The sequence below is a fragment of the Acipenser ruthenus genome, chromosome 12 (assembly GCF_902713425.1).
Source record: "Acipenser ruthenus chromosome 12, fAciRut3.2 maternal haplotype, whole genome shotgun sequence".
Lineage (NCBI taxonomy): Eukaryota > Metazoa > Chordata > Actinopteri > Acipenseriformes > Acipenseridae > Acipenser > Acipenser ruthenus.
In genome coordinates, this window is record NC_081200.1 from 7974764 (window position 1) to 7997586 (window position 22823).

The 22823-nt window shown below is 36.2% G+C and overlaps 1 protein-coding gene across 2 annotated transcripts in view; it reads left to right on the top strand.

The window, feature by feature from the left end:
• LOC117417148 (procollagen-lysine,2-oxoglutarate 5-dioxygenase 2-like) overlaps window positions 1–22823 on the top strand; it is a 36236-nt gene that overhangs the window by 3097 nt on the left and 10316 nt on the right. For both annotated transcript variants that reach the window (XM_034029019.3, XM_034029020.3), the window contains exons 2-11: window positions 11379–11470; window positions 12082–12218; window positions 14289–14452; window positions 16550–16662; window positions 17421–17484; window positions 17579–17676; window positions 18297–18398; window positions 21491–21616; window positions 21709–21830; window positions 22117–22221. In XM_034029019.3, coding sequence (XP_033884910.2) covers window positions 11379–11470; window positions 12082–12218; window positions 14289–14452; window positions 16550–16662; window positions 17421–17484; window positions 17579–17676; window positions 18297–18398; window positions 21491–21616; window positions 21709–21830; window positions 22117–22221 — 1123 coding nt within the window. The remainder of the gene's footprint in view (window positions 1–11378; window positions 11471–12081; window positions 12219–14288; window positions 14453–16549; window positions 16663–17420; window positions 17485–17578; window positions 17677–18296; window positions 18399–21490; window positions 21617–21708; window positions 21831–22116; window positions 22222–22823) is intronic.

The following is a 22823-nucleotide window of genomic DNA, read 5'->3' on the forward strand; positions in this document are numbered from 1 at the left end:
AACCAATAAACAGATGGATGTTGCACTGCTGTTGACATTTCTGTGATGCTTTCTTACAGACATAAGTTAAATGTTTTTCAAATAAATAAGGGACAGATTTGCTAGGACTCCATTTTTACTCTTGTGCAAAGTATTTCCAAGACTAATATATAGGCGGATACACTAGTTAAGTTATCAAAGGCAAGTAATTCGTTTTTAGATCTGGGTACTACCTACGCGAATTTAACATTACATTTTGAAAGCCAAGCAGTGAACAAAGTCTAACAAATAGTCAACCATTAAAGCCGAAAGAATACCATTTCACAAAAGTTTAGTGTCAAAAAAATTAAAATAAAAATCATGGGATGTAAACTGGTATCACTGTTGTGAGAAAGCAAGCAAACCATGTGATCTTCTAAATTTCAGGAATTTCCTGTGTTTTTTTTTTTTTTTTTGTTCTCAGCACTTGAGAGGATACCAAGAGATTCACAGACTTCCTCCATGAAGGGTTGGGGGATTTATAATTTTATCACCTAATCCCCTCATGTTGTGACTTTGCCTGAGGAAAAAAAACAATAGGGCCTGTGGGGCATTTGATCAGTTTTGTGACTTTGATTTTTGTATCCTCTCCTATTGCCTGAGGTGAGAAGGTTGTTTGCCAGACTGCATTGCAATGGGTGAAGACTGAGAGCTGTGACAGCACAATCACTTGTACTGACTGAGATTAATTAACCACTTTGTACAAATGTGACTCGACCAGTGTGCCTTAAAGTTTAAACTGCAATTTACAACTTGAGGCAGAGTCATGGATGCACAATTGTTGTAGAACAGTTCAAAAATGAGTATAGCAAACTGGCACTAGCATTAAATGACTGCATTGTATGTTACATTTTTTTTGGAAATAAATGTATAGGCTAAAATAAGAAACAGAAAAACATACTATACTGTTTGCCAAAATTTAAAAAAAAAAAAAAAACTGTGTAAACGCATCTGGATGGTTTTATGTTTTTTGGAAAAACAACTGAGAAAAACTTGAAACACAGGCAGGATTAATGAATTGTGTGAATTTGCGTTCTGGAAATAATTAAATTCATCAGGAATTAATGCTGAGGCGATGCCTCGATTTATCCAGTGCATCGTATGTTTGACAGCTATCGATAGTCAAGCCTGTGCATTTGTGCAAGCCTGTGCAGGGTTTAAGCAAAGGAAAGATTTTATTTTTTTTATTAAATTTGGAATCTGCAATCATTTTTTGCATTAAGTGCAGAGCTTCTCTGCTCCCCTCAGGTCTGACTCACTGAATCTCAATGCAGCTGAGCTCCCCTTCTCCACCCTCCTCTGCCCCATGGGAGTGTAGTGATGGGCTTGCATCTGTGCAGGAGTCTTCAAAGTAACAGTGCAAGTTAAGAGCGTTGTGCTAGAATTACAAATACTGTATCGACCGAGCTGCAATGCCTTCCCCGATGTTTGACAATTATTTTCTAAAGTAAAGAAAGCAATGTTTGGGATACTCCGGTAACACAACTCATTTGCGTGACCATTTAATGAGATGCAGAGGTCGCACTAGCCTTTAAAAATGTGCATTTGTAAAAAGCATACCATCTCAAAATCTGTATTTCCAACCAGAATATCTGCGTTTTTACATATTGCATCAACATAGTTATATTATTTTCCAGTGTAACTATTTCAGATTAACGAAGTTAACATGCAAAACAATACACAGTATAAATAATGTTAGTAGAAATAGACATAAAGACAAGCTTACCATGAAATGTTTTCTTTTGAAAATCCTCCATTCACAATGTAAAAATCAGTGTTGTAGAACATGTACCAATGTCTCTGCGGGTAGCTGTCAACATCAGAACTATTTACAGTTTTACTGTTTAAAGGTTCTTTAAATTGACCTTTTAGCCCCCAAGACCAATTTTTTTTAAAGATGATGCAGGGAGCAGTGGAACCATTTTTACACGTTGCATTGTATAAAACTACTTAGTAATATAAATGTTGTCTTTTACATCTGCGTTTTAAAAACTCAGTGCTGTTATTGTTTTGCGTTTTATTAAAATGTCCTGCATATGTAACGCAGAATTCTGCATAAACGCGACCTCTGGAGATTACACCCTACAAAACTTAAAACAAAATCTGCATTTGATTTGTGTTTGTTTAGTTGGGTAAACGGCTTATCCGCCCTGATGTCAGACAGGGACCTTACGAAGTATTGTTTAGTTAGTGCTCCAAGTCCAACTGAGAGCTAGGTTTATTTTGTTTGTTTTGTTTTATTTTATTAGCGGGAGTTTCCCCACTGCACTGTAACAAAAATAAAACCAACACCAGTTTTAAACTGGAAATCAAGACTCCATCTTGATCATTTACACTGCCCTCGGCCACGTCACATTACAATTAGCAAAAGCGCCTCTGTGCATCAGCAGTTTTAATACAGTATTCAAATGTCAATGGTGCTCAATCACTGAGGACAATACATCAATACTCAAGGCTGAAGAATCCTATTTTACTACAGTATAGTTGAGAATCGATCGTCTTGTGAGGGTGCCTAGTTTAACTGCCATGCAGTGTTAAGTGTAGTGGGCTTTGAATTAAAATGGCATTACAGTACAGTATTTTACTGTCAAGACTACCACTGCATTTAAGCATCTGTGGCTTACTTATTTTCAGTTGTGATGCAAATCACAGTTTTTCACTGTTGTTATTATTATTATTTATTATTATTTAGTCATCTAGCAGACGCATTTATCCAAAGCGACTTACAGAGACTAGGGGGTGAACTATGCATCACAACTGCTGCTGCTGCAGAGTCGCTTACAATAGGACCTTGTTTTTACATCTCATCCAAAGGACAAAGCACAAGGAGGTTAAGTGACTTGCTCAGGGTCACACACTGTGAGTCAGTGGCTGAGCCGGGATTTGAACCGGGAACCTCCTGGTAACAAGCCCCTTGCTTTAATTGCTGGACTACCAACCCTCCCATGCGTCACTAAGCGGAGATGCAAAGCTCTGCAACCCCCGCCCCCCCCCCCCCATATGCACATCACACAATAACAGTGCTGTACTCCATATGTATTCACTTTCACACAAAAAAAACATATCTGCACAATGCAGTGGTGCAATCACTGTCTAATGACGAACAATGCAGTGTTTCCTGCATCATTCAATGCACGAGCCACGCTGTGTACGTGCATAATCACGCAAGATGTGATCAAATTCAAATTAAAAAACAGCGTCATTGCACTTGATACAGTACCATATTACATGTAGTCAGTTTGCCCTGAAATGATTCTTATAAGCGGATTGCTTGATTCTTACAAGCAGATTATTTTAGCATGGTTAGTATAGGAATGATTTTGTCCCAGTAGTTTTGATTGCTATATGCGGTTGATACTTTTATCAGTGATTCTTATAAACTGAGTGCACTGTATATATTTTACAGTTATAGAGCCTGGATGCAATTTTAACATGGTCAGCATTATCAACATCTCTGTTTGGTTTCACAGACCTCAATAAGCACTGATACTTTATGTAAGGTAGGCGAGGATTAGTGTTAATCGGTGTCTGTGAAACCAGACGTTAATGTAGCCAGAGATATCTGGAGACTAGATGGATTTCTGCTTTCAATTGAAAACAGTGACAACAGCCAGAGAATGGCAGCACATTTATTTTAAACTATAGTATTATTCAAAAAGCTTTTTTGATTTCAGTTGCAGCTGAGCCATGATAATTGAAATTCTAAGTAAACCCCATAAGGGAACTTTAAATCAGCATTAGCATAATGCTTTCTTAATGACTGGTATTAAGACCTCATCCACAAATGCTTACTTTCAGCAAAATTCATTTGCATAACAATTACCAGCAGCATTGATGGAACTTTACTGTCTTAAGTTCTGATAATGATGATGAATTACATAATCACATACGTTTAGCTTACTTATACCCAGCCAACAAAAAATGTACTTCTTCTGTTTTCCCCTTATTCCCTGAAGCAATCATAGCATATCATTTTGAACACATGTAAATACATTTACACCTTATGGATGAGCAAATTCTGGATAAAGATAACAAAATTCTAAAACTGAGATAAATGGTACCTGTTTGAAGAGATTTAGTGAATAACACTAGTACATTCATTGCTTTCTATTACGTTATATTTCCTAGAAACTCCAGGAATTCTGATAATGGTGGTGTGGCAGGGCTGAGGCCTGACCCTGTAAATAGTATACTGGTGGTGGTTTTTAAATAAAATGTGTTTTTGTGTGATTTAGATATGGCAGGGCTGGGAGGTTAGATTTCCCTCCCTGTCTAATGGAAATGTCATGTGCAGCAGGTGGCCAGGTGTCAGCTAAATGATTGCTAATCAATTAACCCCAATCACCTGCCTTTAAAAAAGGGTCTGGAAAGCTTGGAGGTGATTGGGAAGAATCCTCCCGTCTGTGTGTGGAACTAGCGTGAGCTAAACACTTTAACCTGATTAATTTGTACTACTTTAGGGTAGGGATTAATTTAGGGGATTAATTTGTGTTGGGGAGAAGGTTCCTGGAGCGGGACCACCCTTTTAGTGGAAGCAGCACTTGGCCTGTGTTTGGCCAGCTTTTGTTTTGTAGCTGTTTTCTCACTGTGTTTTGTTTTTGCCTTTTTGTATCGAATAATGTGTACACGGACATGTATGTCCTTCCACACTAGGACTACCATTGCGGGTACCCTAGCGGCAGCCAACCACCACAACTGCCTGATTGTGTGATCTTTAATACAATCTGGACATCTGTGCATCATTTCAATATGAAACCTTCAGTCTTTCTTATCTCTCAGCGGATACCCACACACTAACAGAACACCCCTGTTACAGGTGCTTTTCTAGCAACAACATTGTTTAGTCCTGTGGAAATCATTGACTGCTTAAAATGCCCCATACAGTGAAATTGAGAAACATGTACATTTTTTTTTTTTTTTTTTTTTTTTTATACTTTTGTATTTATATTGTATTTGGGGTTTGAGTCAACTGGAATTGCTTCAGTTCACATGGTTTATACATTGCATGGTCCATTGCGGATACTTTGAGTTTTTTGGCTTACAAAATGGGTATGTTTTACTAATCCATCAGGTCAGTTGAAAAAATAAAAAATAAAGACTTTGCTGTAAGCGTCTGGTAGCTGAAATAATGTCTGCCTGAAAAGAACGTCAGCTGTTCCATTGTTTAACATGCTTGCTTTCCGTAACTTGAATCCTGTGGCTTGGAACACTCATATTTTGTACGTACTGTGCAGAAAAGATCATTTATTTATTTATTATTTTGTGCCTTATATGTTAGTTGTCTGTATTGTAAATATTTAACTTGAATACTTCTAAATCTTACCTGTGTGTCTGGGATTTCTGCCATCAGTCTTCATCACCAGGCATAGCTGGAAACACTTCTAGGCACATTAGTCTTTAAAAAAAAAAAAAAAAAAAAAAAAAAAAAACAATTGGAAAGAGAGGTAGCCCCTATAAAAGTTTATGGTGGTGCATCAAGGTCAAAACACATGATATGTAAAAAGGCACATTGAAATCATGATAAAGTGGAAAGCAATGAAGCATACAGAAGTCTGTAAAATGTTTAAAAATGTGTAAATCACTTTCTTTCCCAGATGTATGCATTGCTTAATTAGCTCAATTGCATGACTCATTTACATTAGCATATGTCTAATCGGCCAGCTGACCACAATAAACTACCAGTAATTGATTCCATATCCCTTACAAACGTTTCAGTTACTTTGTGTGTATTGGCAATATGTGTGTTTATTTCAGCTATTAAGGTTTCGGAAATGTTAAATAAAGTAAATTGACTGGAACACCTAAACGTCATTTCATCCTGAAAAAGGTAACAGCCAATGTGATCTATTTCAATGTTATTTTAGTTAAGGTGTCTACAGTAAGTATGTCATTTTGGGTGGTATGCCAGTAACATCCATTGGTGCAAAGGAAAGGAAAGAAGAAAAAAAAAGTTTTTTTATATATTAGTTGAATGGTGCATACTTTTTTTCCCACAAAGAATTGCTCATAATATTGCGAGTATAGCCAATGAGTCAAGGCATTCACTGCCATGTGAAAGTTTATCTAGACTATCCTACCCTGCGTGTTATAGAAGGTTTTTGGCTTTAGTCTCTGTCTCTTACAGTAAAGAATGCAGTTCAAACGGACACCCAGACTGATGCATGGAACTATTGACTGTTAACAAGGCACTGTCAAGTTTTTTTTTTTTTTTTTCTAGATGTCATCATTTAAAACTGAAGCAGGTTTAAGATTTCCTCTATAATCACGACGGAGACAAAAGTGTCTGCTTTAAAAATTAACCAGAGAACCAGAGGCTAAAGTATAATTTTGACTGGTTGGCACGTCAAACATAATTGGGGTAATCACAATAATTCCATTAAGTATGGGTGTGTGACAAAGTGGCTGAGTGGGAACAGGTGCAGGAATGATACAGTGCGGTAGTTAAACAGACAGAGCCTTGTAATCCAGTTTGGACCAGTGAACTTTATTTTTATTCCAGGTCTGGTGACCTAAACAATAATCCCCCCGCAGTACACAACAATGTGTACTGCACGGGGTAAACAATAACGGGATTGCAGTCCCAACTAATAAATACAATATCTGACCCGCAATAATACATACACGGTCACCAGTCCTGGGTGCGTGCAGTAGGGCTCGTGGTGGGTGATACAGGTTATTTAGTGACTGTTGGTGAAGTGCCGTTCCGGCTTAGTGCTGGCCCTAGGCGACAGCTCCAGAACTGTGTTAGCTGCCTGGTAATGTGCAAGACAAGACAATTACAAGACAAAACAAACAAAATACTCACAGTACTTTTTATGATTAGGAACGGGGTCTCTCACAGTCCTTCTCAGTTTATTTACACAAACCAAAACGAAGGAACAGATTGCGATTCTCCGTCCCCTTTTATGCTGTCACACATGACCCCTTGGTAAACGAGTGCAATCGCCTCTCCAATCTGCGGCTGCCACGTTGTTTCCCTTCCGGGTCAATGCGTTATAGCAACAGAGTCTCGCCCCCTTCCTGGCTGGCCAACTTCCCTTGAACCCTGGGAAAGAACTGTCAGGACAGCCTATCCAAGGAACTCTGTTCTCGCTGCTTAGCGCCCTCACAGGTTGTGAAGGTGATTTACAACCAAGAATCATTGTATTTCTGTCACAGGGTGTTACTGGGATATCTTCTCATTTAAAGGCATTTTAAAGGTAGCTAAATGGCATTGATGAAAAGGTATTATGTCCCTTGAGCACATTTTGCAGAAAATAACATCTTGGAGGTATATTTAGCATTTGTATGTTTATTTAATTAGTAGTTCTAGACAACATTTTGAAATTCTGTTAAACTTCTGAATATTAGACAGTTAAAGTATGTTCTTTTCAGCTTTCAGTCTAGCTAAGAACATACAGATCAATTATTCTAGACTTGATAAAAATTGTACATGATTTTCACCCAAAAATAATGTGTGGAACATTGTGCTGGTTGAGATTGCAATAGCTAAAATACCGGGATCATTCAAGATGAAATGGGATGTTTCCCTGGGGCAATGAGCCTTTTATCAGTCCCAACATTTGTTTATCTTAGTATGTAACTTGTTATAGACCCATACATTTTATTATTATTATTATTGTTTGAGAATGCTTAGCATATATAACACTTTTAAATTACCAGCATAATTACAGTAGTCATAAAAAGTACTTACCGGTAATAACACCATGACAGAAGTACTCAGTTCTTTTGAATGTGAACTCAGGAATACTATGACTGGTACACACTTTGTAAACAATTTTGATTTAATTAGACAAACACAAATATATTGTAACGAGATGCACGGATGTATGTGTTTCTGTTTAAATCTATGCTTTATGTCTTGTGTTACTGTAGCAGTGTCTGTTTTAAAATAAATGTGTTGAAAGCTGGAACCCTTCTGGCACTTCCATTAGCAAAAACAGACAGCCATCTCCAATTTGAAAAAGGGGGCTGAGTGCAGTGCATTGTAGATTAAGAAAAGTACACTTGTAAACATTGGCAATGTTTCCATTGGAAGTCCATATATTTTACAAACAGTAGCTTCCAATGTAGTATATGTTTTTATTTTTCTATCAGTTTACATTCCAGTACAGTTTTTACATTAGCAACACAGACCCCGATTATTATTAATGCAGACCCCGACTGGCACTAATCCTGGACAATCTTCCATAAGGCAATACTAGGCATAAAGTCTGAGCCTTGAAGCAATGTTTAAAATAGAGCTGCTTAAACTCAGAGGTTTTCAGGTCTTAAAAGTTCATGAAACCATGTTTGTGAACAACACGCGTTTTATCTCTAAGCTCACAAGACCAACAGAAATCAAGGAAAAGCTAATGGAAGGCATAGCCTTTTGAATGCAAAAAAAACAACTTCACTGTATTTGCCAGTCAGCAGGGTAGGAGGGCCTGGGGCAAAGCCTTTGGAGTCTGTCCCTGTGGTGTCAGCTAATCAGTGGTGTCCATGGAAGCAGTGAAGCACATAAGGAATCTAACACCCAAGCTCCCTGAGTGTTATCCTGGAATGACCCTCACTCACACTTAATAATAACTGAAAATGATCTTACTATATCCCCCCTCCTAAAACCACCAAACACACAGGTTTACTTTTGTGTAATGCACTTGATGTCAAGATATCATCTTATGCTTTCATCCAAGATTACCACTTTGTTAACATTCTTTAATCAACTGAATTACAAGCATGACAACAAGTTTGACCTCTTAAATAAATAGGAATGGGTTCAAAGGTATTTGTCTTCAGTTGAATTAGTTGAAATCAAGATATTTTCTGTTTATATATGTCTGTTTTGATTTCCTGCCCAGTGTCATGATTCTCAGTTATCAGACAGGGGTTCTGATTTAGATGAACACTGTTTGAAAGAGTAGGGAATAAATTATATTTTCCCATTAGTAGAGGAAACATTTCTACTGCTATCCTTTTCTAATGCAAATAGTCTTGCAATATTTAATTATTTGTAAGGTATACATATATATATATATATATATATATATATAATTTTACATAAAGCTTGTTACAAAAAAGATGGTTAGAACGACACAAGTCTGTAAATTAGATTAGTTTGCCACATGCAAGCTTTCAGACCTCTTTTTATTGCTCAAAACCCTCTACTGCATCACTGTCATACAAAAAGAGAGTGTTCAGCCGCTGGCTAAGAATTTGCAGTTGTGGTTTATCTCTGAGGCTTAGCTTTGTTTACATTCAAGGCTGGAAAAGCTGGAAACGGCTGCGGAATTTAACAGATTTTGTAAATCAATCTCTTGTGATAAGAAAACACCCAACAGCTCAGCTTCAAAAGTGAATATGAATACTGCTCCATGAACATGTGTTGGGTAATATTTGTTGGTAGTTGCTACTGTAGAAGTTAATTGGGACTTTAGATTACACTCAGACACACAAGTACTGTATGTAGTTGATTTCAGCTTTTACAGCCGACTGTTCCAGCCTGTAGATTTATCTACTAGCTGGGATCAAACCAACCATTGTGTAATAGGCCTCACATTCTTTGGATTCCTGTAATGAAGGGATTTTTTTTTTTACTTGATGGATGATGTCATGCAGAAAGTGGAACAGTGCTCTCTACGAAGATAGAGTTGCAGGTTCAGCTTCAGTGCCAAGGGTGCTTGGTTGTATTTCACTAGGGCAAGTTGTGGTCCTATTTCCCTGTCTTCAATCAATTCTTAGGAAATGTAGCCTTAGGAAATGTAGCAGAGGATAACCCCTGCTGTGCTTCACTGTAAATACCCAATAGTGAGAGAAATCCAATAGACAGGAGCAGTTTTGGATACAGTGAAAATCATGACCTTATGTTTGAACTTAGCCTAAGCAGAACCAAATACCTGCCTGAACCAAATACCTTTGCCAGGTGCTTCTGTAGAAATAATTACGTATGCTTGGGTTTTGACTGTGGATATGTAGAGCTGAATCTCTTGTAGTCTTTGCACATGTGTCGGTCAGCAAACTAAAGGTACTGTAGTTACAGCAGGGGCCCCCACTTACATCATCTGAAGTGTTCCTTACATTCCCTGTATGCTGCATACCACTTTGAGCAGCAATGCAAACAGTTGTTAATGTTATCTAATTTGTACAGCAGTAATGTGTATAAAATCTGATGTACAGTAACTTCAGCATGTAACCGACTGAGAAATACAAATAATCTAACTGGAGTCTTATCTAATTGACAAAAAAAACAATATAAAGGTTTGGTTGTCAGTTCTGTTGTCCGATAACGATGCTACAAAAAACTTATAATATATTTATACTGACAATAATAGAGAGAGAGAGAGAGAGAGAGAGAGAGAGAGAGAGAGAGAGAGAGAGAGAGAGAGAGAGAGAGAGAGAGAGAGAGAGAGAGAGAGAGAGAGAGAGAGAGAGAGAGAGAGAGAGAGAGAGAGATATATGTATATGTTTTTTGTAATAATATATTATTTTTTTTAATCAAAGTTTTAATAGTTGTCTTTTTCTGTACCATTGCCCTGCTTTTTGGTTGTGTTGCATTGTACTGCAAGCCTGGTTATTACAAACTGTAAGTCAGTAATTAAAGGGGAATTAAATAAATCATGTATCCTATGCAACCCAGAAGTGCAATATGAGCTTAAGAAAGCCCCACTTCATTCTGCTATGAAGTTTATACACACTCAGCCAGAGGGTGGGATATTAACTGAGACCTCACCCTGACTGAAATACCCCTTTTACTGTGAGAAACAAGCCTCCATGTGATACCTCTTACCTGCACTGGCCAACCATGTCTCATACTGAACTCTTCTTCTACCCCAGGCAGACTAATTCAAAATTACCACATCCTGACAATTCCTATTAAATTAAATGCCAACAATAGGAAAAAAATAGATAACTAGTTCAGGAGTATTATGATAATGTTTGTGGCATGCATATTGACTCTCCTTATCCTTACTGCAATTCAAGTTCTTTTAAGAACAATACACTATTTTTAGTTCTACTGAATTACAATAACTATGGGATTGGGGTGCCAAAGGAGTAAAAAATCTAAGTTTTAAAATACTGGTTGTGTTTTCACGGCAACTTCTAGTTCTCCAAAATTTTTAAACTGCTGTTGGATCTTTTTAGTTGTATTGAGTGGAAATGTAGTGGCCATCTCATAAGTTAAATACATGTTTTCAGGAATAATCAACAAATAGTAAGATTCAGAGGATGTTGCAGTTTATTGCATTCTGGGCAGATGGCGACATAAACCATTTTATACTGACAAAAATAACAAGAATAATAATACAATTATTATTATACCTAATTATATTGAAGTGTTCTAAAATAACTAATATATAACTTCTTCTATTTCTATTTCTCAGACAAATTGCTTGTACTTACTGTTGCAACTCAACAAACAGATGGTTTTCTTCGTTTCATGCAAACAGCGAAGTACTTCAACTACACTGTCAAGGTAATGTGTTTTAAAAAAAATCCTCTTAAACTGTGAAACAAAGATGCACAGATTCAGTATGCACATTCACTAATTCTCTCATTGCTAGCCTTCTGACCCTGCTCCTGACAAGAAGCATGTGCTGTACATGTTTGGTCCTGCTCTCCCACCTGGATAGAATGTTCTCCTGACACAAGAAACACATGAGTTCCTTTCTATCCAAACATTCCGTGTATTGCTATGGAAAAACCTCTACATGGCCTGATTGTTATGATTGGAAGAAATTTGGATTTTTTTCAACAATTATCCTAATCAAAATGTGTGGTCTGATTTACATAAATACTGGCGGTGTTTGACTTTCTAATTAATCATTTTGCTCATCATCATCCTTTAAAAGTCAGGTGTGTTTTTTTGTTTTGTTTCTTCATTTGATTCCCCCAATTAACAGTTGAAAATGTAAAGATTCTGTACAATCTGGTAGAACTTTTTATTTCGTGTGCAAACGTCTATGCCTTCTAATGAAGTAAGCTGTTTTCTTTATTTATTTGATATGTTGTTTTTAGGCTTTAGGTCCACGTCATTGCAACCCTTAATTGACATATCTTTTATATCATGGTTTTCCTTCTTTACAGGTACTTGGAATGGGGAAGGAATGGAAAGGTGGTGACGTAGGCAATTCAATAGGTGGGGGACAAAAAGTACGACTACTAAAGGAGGCAATGCAAAACTATGCAGACCATGAAGACCTTGTTGTGATGTCTGTTGACAGGTTGGATTCAATTAATCTTTTTGACATTTACTACCAGTCAAAATATACATACGTTTGGTTAAAATAACCAGTGAGGTCTAGAACGACAGAATTAGCATATCCTACAACTTCATTTAATTTGACATTATGATGGCTTTCTTCCTCCCATGCTTTTCCTATGACAGGAAATGGCACATGGCTTCATGTTGTAGAAGGTGTTTGTTAAATAATCTTGAAAAAGAGATGGACTTTTTAACTTGTCAGTCAGGTGTCAGAGTTCTACAGCCATGGTGGCAGATGTGGGTGGAAGGAAACCACACTTTCTACAAATGAACCATGTTGAGTCAATGCTGTGATTGATGTCTTAGGACACTATCTGGGTGGCGTCTGGTGAACCAACACAGTTCTGCAAATGTAAATGTACTATGAATTAAAGCCTGAATATACTTTGTATGTAAGAAGAATTTAAAACTTTGCAGGGGTGATCTTTAATAAAATATAATGCATGTGATTTTATGAAACGCAGCCTTTATAACTACACTAAAAATATTTCTTACCTTGTTGTTGTAGTAAAACAAGCCATGCTTTTCATTTATTTTGTCTCTTCGGTCACATCAGTCATGTTCCTTTTAATGTGCAGACATGCACAAACTCTAACTCAAACTCTATCTTTAAAATATTTTATACCACAGCAGACAAATAGACTATTGGGAAGTTGCCATTATAGTCTTTCTTTAAATTACATTTATTTAAATGAAACACCTTTTTAGAAAATGATTTATAAAACCATATAATTACTATAATTTGTAGATTTTGGAATCACGTCATGAAATATGTGAGCCGTGCAGCCCTTTAAATTGAGTTTTTATATAATTATACCAGTACCGAAACAAAAAAAACAATCGGCTAGTCTTCTGAAGTTGCTAGCAACAAACCATGGTGCCATTGTGGTTTGTTTAAGAAAAGAAACATAATACATGGTTATTTACTTAAATAACTTGCTTTGTAAATGACTAGGTATCCATTCATAATGAATGCTTAAAGTAAAACACCTTTCTTAAAAGCTGTTTATTATACAATGGGAAAATGTTTCTTAATTGGTATAAAAGGATGACTAAAACTGCCAGGAACACTCGCAGCATGAGTGTCAAATTATGAATTTAAAAATAATAAGCACACTATAAAAACTAGGATTTTGTGTGTGTTTCAATCAAACATTCAGTTCATTATTTACCTCCAGCTTTAACTGCTATGGGGTTTATTTTAATGATCTAAACAATCACTGTTTAACTCTACTTCTCCAACTGTATATTACTCCACAGTGGTGATTTATTAACCCATTAACATTACTACATACAATGCAAAAACATTTTTTTTTGGTTTTGCATAGTTGATGGTTTACAATTGCCACCTCCTGAGCAAAGTTACTAATCGGCTTTGTTTTAGCTGATTTGTATAACAATTCTAAAAACAGATGTATGTTTAGTACAGAAACTTCACCTGGGAGCAGTTTCCTGGGAAGATTTGATGTTGTGGAGTTACACCAGATATAAAGAGAACTACATATGTGCTTTTGGATCACTCTTACAATTGCTTGTAAATTCAATTTTCCTTTTGGGTTAAAGTCATGTAAGAGTCAACATACAGGTTGACCTCAAAATGCATTATCAACAATGCCATTTCCCCTTTGAACACACTATTGATTTAATAAATATAATAAAATGTTAATAGTTATATGAGACATTTACTTGTCGTTTGGTAAATTGAGTATCACTGTATAACAGTGAAGTAACACAGGAGCTGTTTTTTTTATTGAATCCCTTCGTTTGTTAGTCTACTTCTAGTTCTACTTCTTACAGTTCCATATCTTCTAACTTTTCTAAGCTGTGTCTAGGATAAGTATAATTTTGCTGTAGCCAAATTGATTGCATATGTTGAGTATTTAGTGGATGTTTACAATGACCGTTTAAAGGATTTAGGAAAGGACTTCAGAATTTAGAGAAACCACCATGAGCATGCTTGGTAAATGATAAGCTGTCCTTGGAAGTATCGTTGGAACTTTTAGCAAACTTTTTTTCTTTTCCTTTTCAGTTATGATCTCATATTTGCTGGTGGCCCTGAAGAGCTGTTGAAGAAGTTCCAGCAAGCAAATCACAAAGTGGTATTTGCTGCTGAGGGTCTGGTTTGGCCAGATAAGAGGCTGGCTGACAAATATCCATCCATCCGGAGTGGGAAAAGATTTCTAAACTCTGGAGGTGAGATAAGCAGGAGTTTGCTGGGATTGATTCAGACCTCTTATTATGGGACACAATCTAAATTGGGATCCCCAGGACATGTCTGATCTGACACTGTAGATGCAACCGTCAGGGATTTCAGATGGATGAAATTTCATATGTACGTTCAAATAATTCACATAGTTAGAAATGACACATAGCAACTCAAATTTGTCATTAGGTAGGCTACCTAGAATCAAAACTTTTTAGAAATATATGTAGTAAAATGATTTCACCTTACTGTATCAGGTTTTTTTTTCTTATTAGGAATTGCTTCTACTGTTAAGTTGTGCTGTATTTATGTTTGGTTTCACAGACATAGATTTTGGACTAATTTACAGAGTTTAACAGTAGGTAATAGCTGTTAGTGCCTGTAACAGGGTGTCTTAGTACCTGCTACTTTATTTGTGGGTGTCCGCTGAATGACGAGAGAGACTCAGAGGGATGCAGTTGACAATGCCACTCAGGCGTCCAGGTTTTATTCAAATAAACAACATGTGGTAGTGACAGGTGGCCGCCACTAGGGTACCAGCAATGATAGCCCTGGTGCACGAGGACATACACAGCCAGAGTGTAATCAAAATAAGAGCTCCAAAAATGCAAAACAAAATACAGTGAGAAAACAGCTAAAAACAAAAGTTTGCCAAACTCTGGCTTAGCGCTGCTCCCACTAAAAGGGAGGTCCCGCTCCGGAACCTACTCTGACACACTAAAATAAACTGCTGTGGGATCAAAATCCCCTAAATTAATCCCTACACAACTCACTCACACTGGCTCTCCACACAGTAGTGAGGCTGCATGCTTGCTGAAACTAGAACAAAAGAACTGGCTTTCCAGCACCTTTTTTATACCATGTGGCTGGGCTTAATTGATTATCAATTAGTCAATTAAGCCCCAGCCACATTCCGCACATGGATTTGGCAGAGTTGGATTTAACCCCATCCCTGCCAAATTTAAATAAAAAAATGTACAACTTTATGTACAACTGCAAAAACCTGCCATTTCTAGTGCACACTTATTCTATGTATTTTTTTAAAACTATACATACACAACAATACAATACATTATTTACACTTGCAGGGCTTTTGCCCTGCCACAGTGCCCTTAAAGGCTTTTGAGTAAAACTACAGTATTCGCAGTACACTGTTTTCTCAATGTAAATATCGTTTTGTTAACTGGAAGGAACTTGTGGTCATTCTGTGGTATTTCCTGCAGAGCAGACTAAATACTAGTTCATTCATGTCTCAGGATAAGGTGAAAGACGTATTCATTTCAGTTTGTCAATGCAATCTAGCCAGACGCTGTTTTTTTTATCGCCATCTTAAACTGTAAGGGCAAATTTCCCCTGAACCACTGCATTCAGCAATTTGTGGTCATTCGTGTTTAAATTCACATGCCTATTATCCTGCTGCTATTTTGAATACCAGAATTACTGTTTTCACAATGGTGGTTTGCTCTTTTTACCAGAACCTTATACAATTTACATTTTACAGACATGTAAAATATTTATTATGTGATGTTTCATGGTTGCTTAGAAGCAAATGGGCAGTTCAATACTTTATGTACAAGATGTTGTGCTACTAGTTTTACACTGTAGACTTCTTAAAGGCCAAGAACTAAGTGATCATGGCTGTTTACAAAACTTGCCAAGACCTGAAGTAGTTGTTGACAGATGTTCGCTTGAAGTGTAGTCACCATTTAATGTGTTTATTTTGTTTGTTTGTTTTTCATCCATATTCATATATTTTGTTTCTTTGTTCTGCTATTTTAAGTGGTGGTAAAGGTGCCAAAGATTAATTTAGCAAAGAATGAATCTGTATCTCATGTGTCTGTTTGCAATGTTCATTCCTTATTTAATAAATACATTGCTGATGCTGGTCTTGGAAGATAACCTTTTTCCTAACACATTCCTAATAAAATGATCAATTACATTTTGAGCTGGTGAATTTTTAGGGGGTGTCAAATTCTCTCTTCCCATGGCCTCTTTGTTATTTATTATCTCAATGTTAAATGTATTTCTGGCCCAAATATTTTAGGAGATGTTGACTACAGCTGATTTTAAAATGGTTTGTTCCACAGGAATTATTGGTTATGCACCACATATTAACAAGATGGTGCAACAGTGGGAACTTCATGATAATGATGATGATCAACTTTTTTACACCAAAGTTTACCTGGATCCATTACAGAGGGTAAGGGAAAATGTAACAAACATTTCACCAAAAAGCTGATAACTAACCATGTTTTAATTATCTTGTTGTTCACCTCTACCACATGAGGAAAACAACTTCTCACTTGAGTTTATGAGTTTATGAGTGTATTATGGATTAGACCCAATAAATCCGGTCACTACAACAGTTTATAGTCAAACAAGACTTTTATTAACAGCATTGTAACAGAAATACATAGCAGAGCAGGTATATTACCTTATCACAGAGACAGGACAGTAGTCTTTACTTGCTGTTCTAACACCAGACTCTAGCAATGCTTTATTTATACTCTTCTTTCCGGGAGATACTAATCTTACACAAGGTTATTCATAAAATGGTCATACAGTCTGTGTCTGCAGCTGCTGATGTTTTAAAATGGCCAAGAAGAACCATGTAAACAACAAATTATACAAATATTGCCCAACTTGCATGTAAAAATTCTCTTACCAGTTTTTTTAAGAAGGATATCTATCCTTATTAAATAACCATGAGAACTCTTTGTAACTATGTTGGTCATCTTTAAAGTGACATTTTGAATAACAGCACTGGTTGTCAGCCAGCTGCTGATGGGCATCTCATTAAATGGCTGTCACATTATTATTATAACAAAAGATGTATGAAAGGACTGAAAAATGTTTTCTCCCGTAAAGCCGCTCTAGAATTTTGTGTGAACTACACTGTACAGATTCTGGGCACATTCGTTTTATCAATTTGAATAATTTTTCTCCTATAAATTTTAGGAACGCCTGAACATAACTTTGGATCACAAGTCCCAGATTTTTCAGAACCTCAATGGAGCAGTAGGTAAGTTCTCAGTCCTTATTTAATTCAAATGAATTTAATCTAAAGTATACATCATATTAAAGATAACAATGTTTGTATTGTTATTGTTTTTCAGATGAGGTCTTACTAAAATTCGGAACAGAGAGAGTGAGAGCGAGAAATGTTGTGTACGACTCGTTGCCAGTAGTCATTCATGGAAATGGGAATACCAAAGTGAGTCATGGCTACGTAGCTGTCTGAACATGAATGTAGTAGATTCACACCTGCAGTCTTTTATAAAATAGTGTTGCTATAAAAAAAACGTATGGCAGTGTCGTAGGCAAAGGTGAAAGATCTTTATATAAAGAAAATGAATCCAGATGGTGCTCCAAATACTCTCATATGGGCATCTTGAACAAAGTTACAAACATGTGTTTGTGGTTTGGAGATAATCCAACTGTAACAATTTTCTAGACACAAGGACAAACATAATTTATATTGGGGTAAGAAAAGTAGTTTCATTTCTATTAATTTTGTATATCCTAATTGCGATCCTATAAAGTTAATGAATGGAATGGCTTTACATAGATTGGCTTATTGGGTCATAGGTGCTGGATTTGTAATATTTTTTACTCTTTCCTTTGTAAGCCATCATAAGTAGTCATCAATCCAAAAACTTCAGTAAAAATAGCAAATCATAGCCTTTACTAGATATGGCATGCATGTAACAATCTGGGAGTGTTGAAATGTATTTCCTCAAATTTCATCGTAGAAGCAAGTGTGGCATTCTGTTGTTTCTTTTCATAAATGTGTATTTGTATTAACTATTTATTTGCTTTTTTTTCCCCAAACAGATTTACCTAAACTATCTTGCTAATTACATACCTAATGTTTGGAACTATGAACAAGGATGTGGTGTTTGTGATAATGACCTCTTTGATTTTACTGATATTAAGGTAAGTCACTGAATTTGCAGTTTTCTATGTGTTATATTACTTACACAGCACAGGAGTTTAAAAGTACTTGCTTAATATGATAGGTGTAGACGGATGCTTAGAAAAATATAACTTCTGCTAAAAGTAAAACCTCTATTGAATATTTTGCATATGTTGTTGTCAGACACAGAAGTAAAGGCATTGCAAGCAATTCTCTGAAATTTAAAATTTATAACATTCAGACTTGAAAAATAGGTGAACAAAAAAAGCAGAACTAACATAACTGTAGTTCCAAATGATCATATCACTTTCAGAGTTTAAGCAAGTTTTGTAGGAATTTGTATAGTTTTATTATTATTATTATTATTATTATTTATTTCTTAGCAGACACCCTTATCCAGGGCGACTTACAATCGCAAGCAAATACAAATACATTCAAGTGTTACAATATAAGTCATACAATAAGAACAAGAAATACAATAATTCTCAAGTGTGACAAACCACAATTCAATAATACAGCAGATAATAGTGAAAGTTACATCAGGATATGATTAAATAGTGATAGTTACATCAGGATATGATTAAGTACAAAATACTACAGATCCACTGGGAGAGTTACTCTGAAAATGTATTAGTGGGTTCAGCCAAGCATGGCTACTAACATCAGTTTTAACAATCAGTACAGTATAAGTCCCAGAGGATTTGTTCTAACTACGTTTTTTTTCACGAAGATGCTGGGAAAATGAGCGGTCACGTGTTTTATGGAAATCACAGTCCAAAGTCTGGAAACTCCTGTCTGTTATGTGTCTTTAAGTGTCTGAAGTAACTCAGGCATTCCAAGACTATAATCCTCCTGTATCAGAGCCAAAAAAGGCAAATAACCATACAGTTTAATGAGTTATGAAAGCTGTAGTTTCATTAGTTTCAACAGAGAGCATTGTGATATGTACAATTTTAAAAGCTATTAGATTTGAAAAACAAACCTCATTAAATTACAGTCCCGATTTCCTAGCAAATGTCCCGCGTCCTGATGCATAGGAAGAAAGTCACGATATTTACACGTAGAAAATTCTGCACAGTAGAGTTAGTGAAAACCACACGCTGTGCTCTTCGTGCGGCTGACATATCTGCTGATCACTAACTTACCGGTATACAAAGGTAATAACGCTTCATTGTGTCTATGTTTACTGACATGCTGGTCGTGCGGTGTTGAGTTGAGGGGATACATCTATTGGGGATACATCTAGTGTTTTTTGCATATGACCCCTCCCATGTGTATGATGTGTATACCCCCCCCCCCCAGGGGACAGGCATCCTGCTGAACAGTTTCCAAATGTTGGCAAGTATGTAGTATGCATGACTGTGGTAAGTGTGGTTAAGGACCACATGAAAGTGAAGTGAGAACGAGAAAGGGGATGTCTAATTTCAGACAACTCCAGAGATGAATCTCTGTTAGTATTGAAGGTGTCTCCTGTTATCTTCAGAAGGTAATCAAAACAGCATTTCAGTATGACATCCTGGTCCTTATCTTTAGGGTCCTCCATTTCCTTCTAGATCACTTCACAAATATGCTGTATTCTATGAACATAATACAAGAACTTCAGGCTGCCAGAAATGGGAACAAATTACCAAATATTAAAGTAGGAAAAAATCTCCACAAGAGGTCAAGTGGTTTATTTTTTTAAATATGTTATCATGTTACTGGCAGATTTAATAGATTTCACTCTTCAGTACCAACATCATGAAGGCCCAGTGAATTATTCATGTTTGGCTAATAGAGGCAAATTCCAGAAGAGAAAGAAGCCAAAGTATTTATAACAAAGGCTATTTCTTTTTCTGAGACACAGTGTAAACATAGGTCATCGCCATCTGTTGCTATGTACATTTTGTGACTTTGACATCTGGACAGAAAAAGAAGGAAATCTCATCAGGGAGAGTTGTTTTTCAAATGCGGATCCTCCCTTGCATGTCCTGAATTTTTCATCTATAATTAAGGCTTGTCTGCTAAATGTACAGAAGTAACCAAAATTCCAGGGCAGGCATGCATTCTAGTAATTTGACAGTGTATATATATATATATATATATATATATATATATATACACTTTTTTTTTCATCCTGAAAATGAAATGCACATTTTCAAAATCAACTATTACCAAGTCCTTTACACATCATTTTGATTGGTGGGAAGAGACATTGGGCCAGCCCAAGCAATGTGGCTTCTTGTCCCCCCTCTCTCTCTCTCTCTCTCTCTCTCTCTCTCTCTCTCTCTCTCTCTCCTCTAGTCCAACACAAATTGAAAGGCAACTTTTGCTAAACTTTGGAATCCTAGGCTTTTACACAGATTATATTTCTCATTTATCACAGAATTTAAGACAAACATGTCCAAGCTTGATTTTGAATCAGCCCAAGTATACAGTATAATACATATGGTTAATGTATACAATATGCTATTAAACTGTCGAGATGGAATGTTCCCTAATGTATTTACATTTACATTGTATACATGTGGCATCTCTTAACACATGTTATCTGTAGTTTATGTTTTAAAATGCGTGGAAGACTTTTTCCTTGTATGTATTGGCTTTGTACTTTAATCTTATGCCTCCATTTTTTTTTTACACACAGGATGTGGTCTGTTTTACTTTTGACAAATTTTTATTATTTAAGATTGAGGTTTCCGAATAAAAACAAGTTTTTCCTCTTTTTAAACCAGATCAGAACAGATTTGCCTATGTATATAAAATGTACAGTATAATATACCTACCAGGAGTCTGTGTGGTCCAGCGGTTAAAGAAACCCTGAGCAAGTCACTTAACCTCCTTGTGCTCCGTCTTTCGGGTGAGACGTTGTTGTAAGTGACTGCAGCTGATGCATAGTTCACACACCCTAGTCTTTGTAAGTTGCCTTGGATAAAAGCATCTGCTAAATAATAATAAATTAATAATACATGCAGAGTGCTAAAACATTATGGCAAACATGACATGACTGTGTGAGAAATGAGACCTGACAAACAATATGTGTTCAAAACTGTATATACTGAAATATACAATACTGTATTTAGTTTCAGCATCTTTCATAAGTTGCTTGATCTTGTTTAATTTCATTTATCAGGACTATCCAAGTGTGACTATCGGTGTGTTCATTGAACAGCCAACTCCCTTTCTGCCTGAATTTTTTGAAAAATTACTGACCCTGGATTACCCAAAGGATAAACTTCATATCTTTATCCATAACAATGTGAGTACTGGCTGCAGAATTCTGAAACCCTTTACTGGAAATTCCTCAAAATGAAGCCAGTCACTTAACTGTAACTGTCCTCCCTTGTGCAGGAAGTTTACCATGAAAAGCACATGCAGAAGCTGTGGGTGCAAAATAAAAATGTGTTTAAGAGCTTTAAAGTTGTGGGCCCTGAGGAGAACCTGAGCCAAGGGGAAGCCAGGAATATGGGAATGTAAGTTATTTTTTGTTTGTTTGTTTTTCATTGTGCATATCATTTTTTGAACAGGCTACAGTATATTCATAAAGTTTGAATTGATTGGGGAAAACATAACTAACTTTAATTATCACCAGTAACAAAAAACAACTGTAATTACCTATTTAAAAATAATCTTACTATGTTTTAAATAATATGTGTTTCACCATGGTTTTTCTAAAACCTGTATATTGTCTGAATTTTCTAGCTATATAAAACAGCTTTATATTATAATGGAGTTTCATTTTCTATCTCTTTCTGCTAGGGAACTGTGTCGCAAACGTGAAAGCTGTGACTACTATTTTAGCATTGATGCTGATGTTGTTTTGACAAACACCCAGACCTTGAGGTTGTTAATTGAACAAAACAGGTATGTGTTGGTAGATACAGTGGAAAGATACATGTAGACTCCCACATTCTCTTCCCTGGTAACTATTTTTCCTGAAGTACAGAAACCACAAGAACAATTTAGAGACTGAAAATCCCATCCAGTTTAAAAATAATCGTGGATGTCTTCCTGTTGGAATGAGCAGATGGTCTCAGTATGAAGTAGAGCTGCCACAGCTATAAACGGCACTGAGCAGTGAAAACAAAACAAACGAATACACTTTTTTCAAAGTGTGCCGTTAAACAGATGTCTCTTTGGTTGGCTACCCGTATACTGTAATACTTCTGGGCACTTAGGAAAATATTTTATGATAGTGGCAGAAGTTCTTTAGCTATGCTTGGATAACCATTCTTGGTGAAGCCAGTCATATTTATTTTTTTGCCTTTACTTGCCTTTACCTGTTACTTTTTATAATTTTTACATAGGGATTATAAAGTAGGCACAGATCACAAAGGCATGACTATAGAGCTTAAATAAAGAGACCTGAGAATAGAGTTTATCATCAATTTAGGAATGTTTATTTTTCCAGAGCAGCAGTGAAAAGTTAACTTTTTTTTTTAAACGGCCTAAATTACTATTATTTA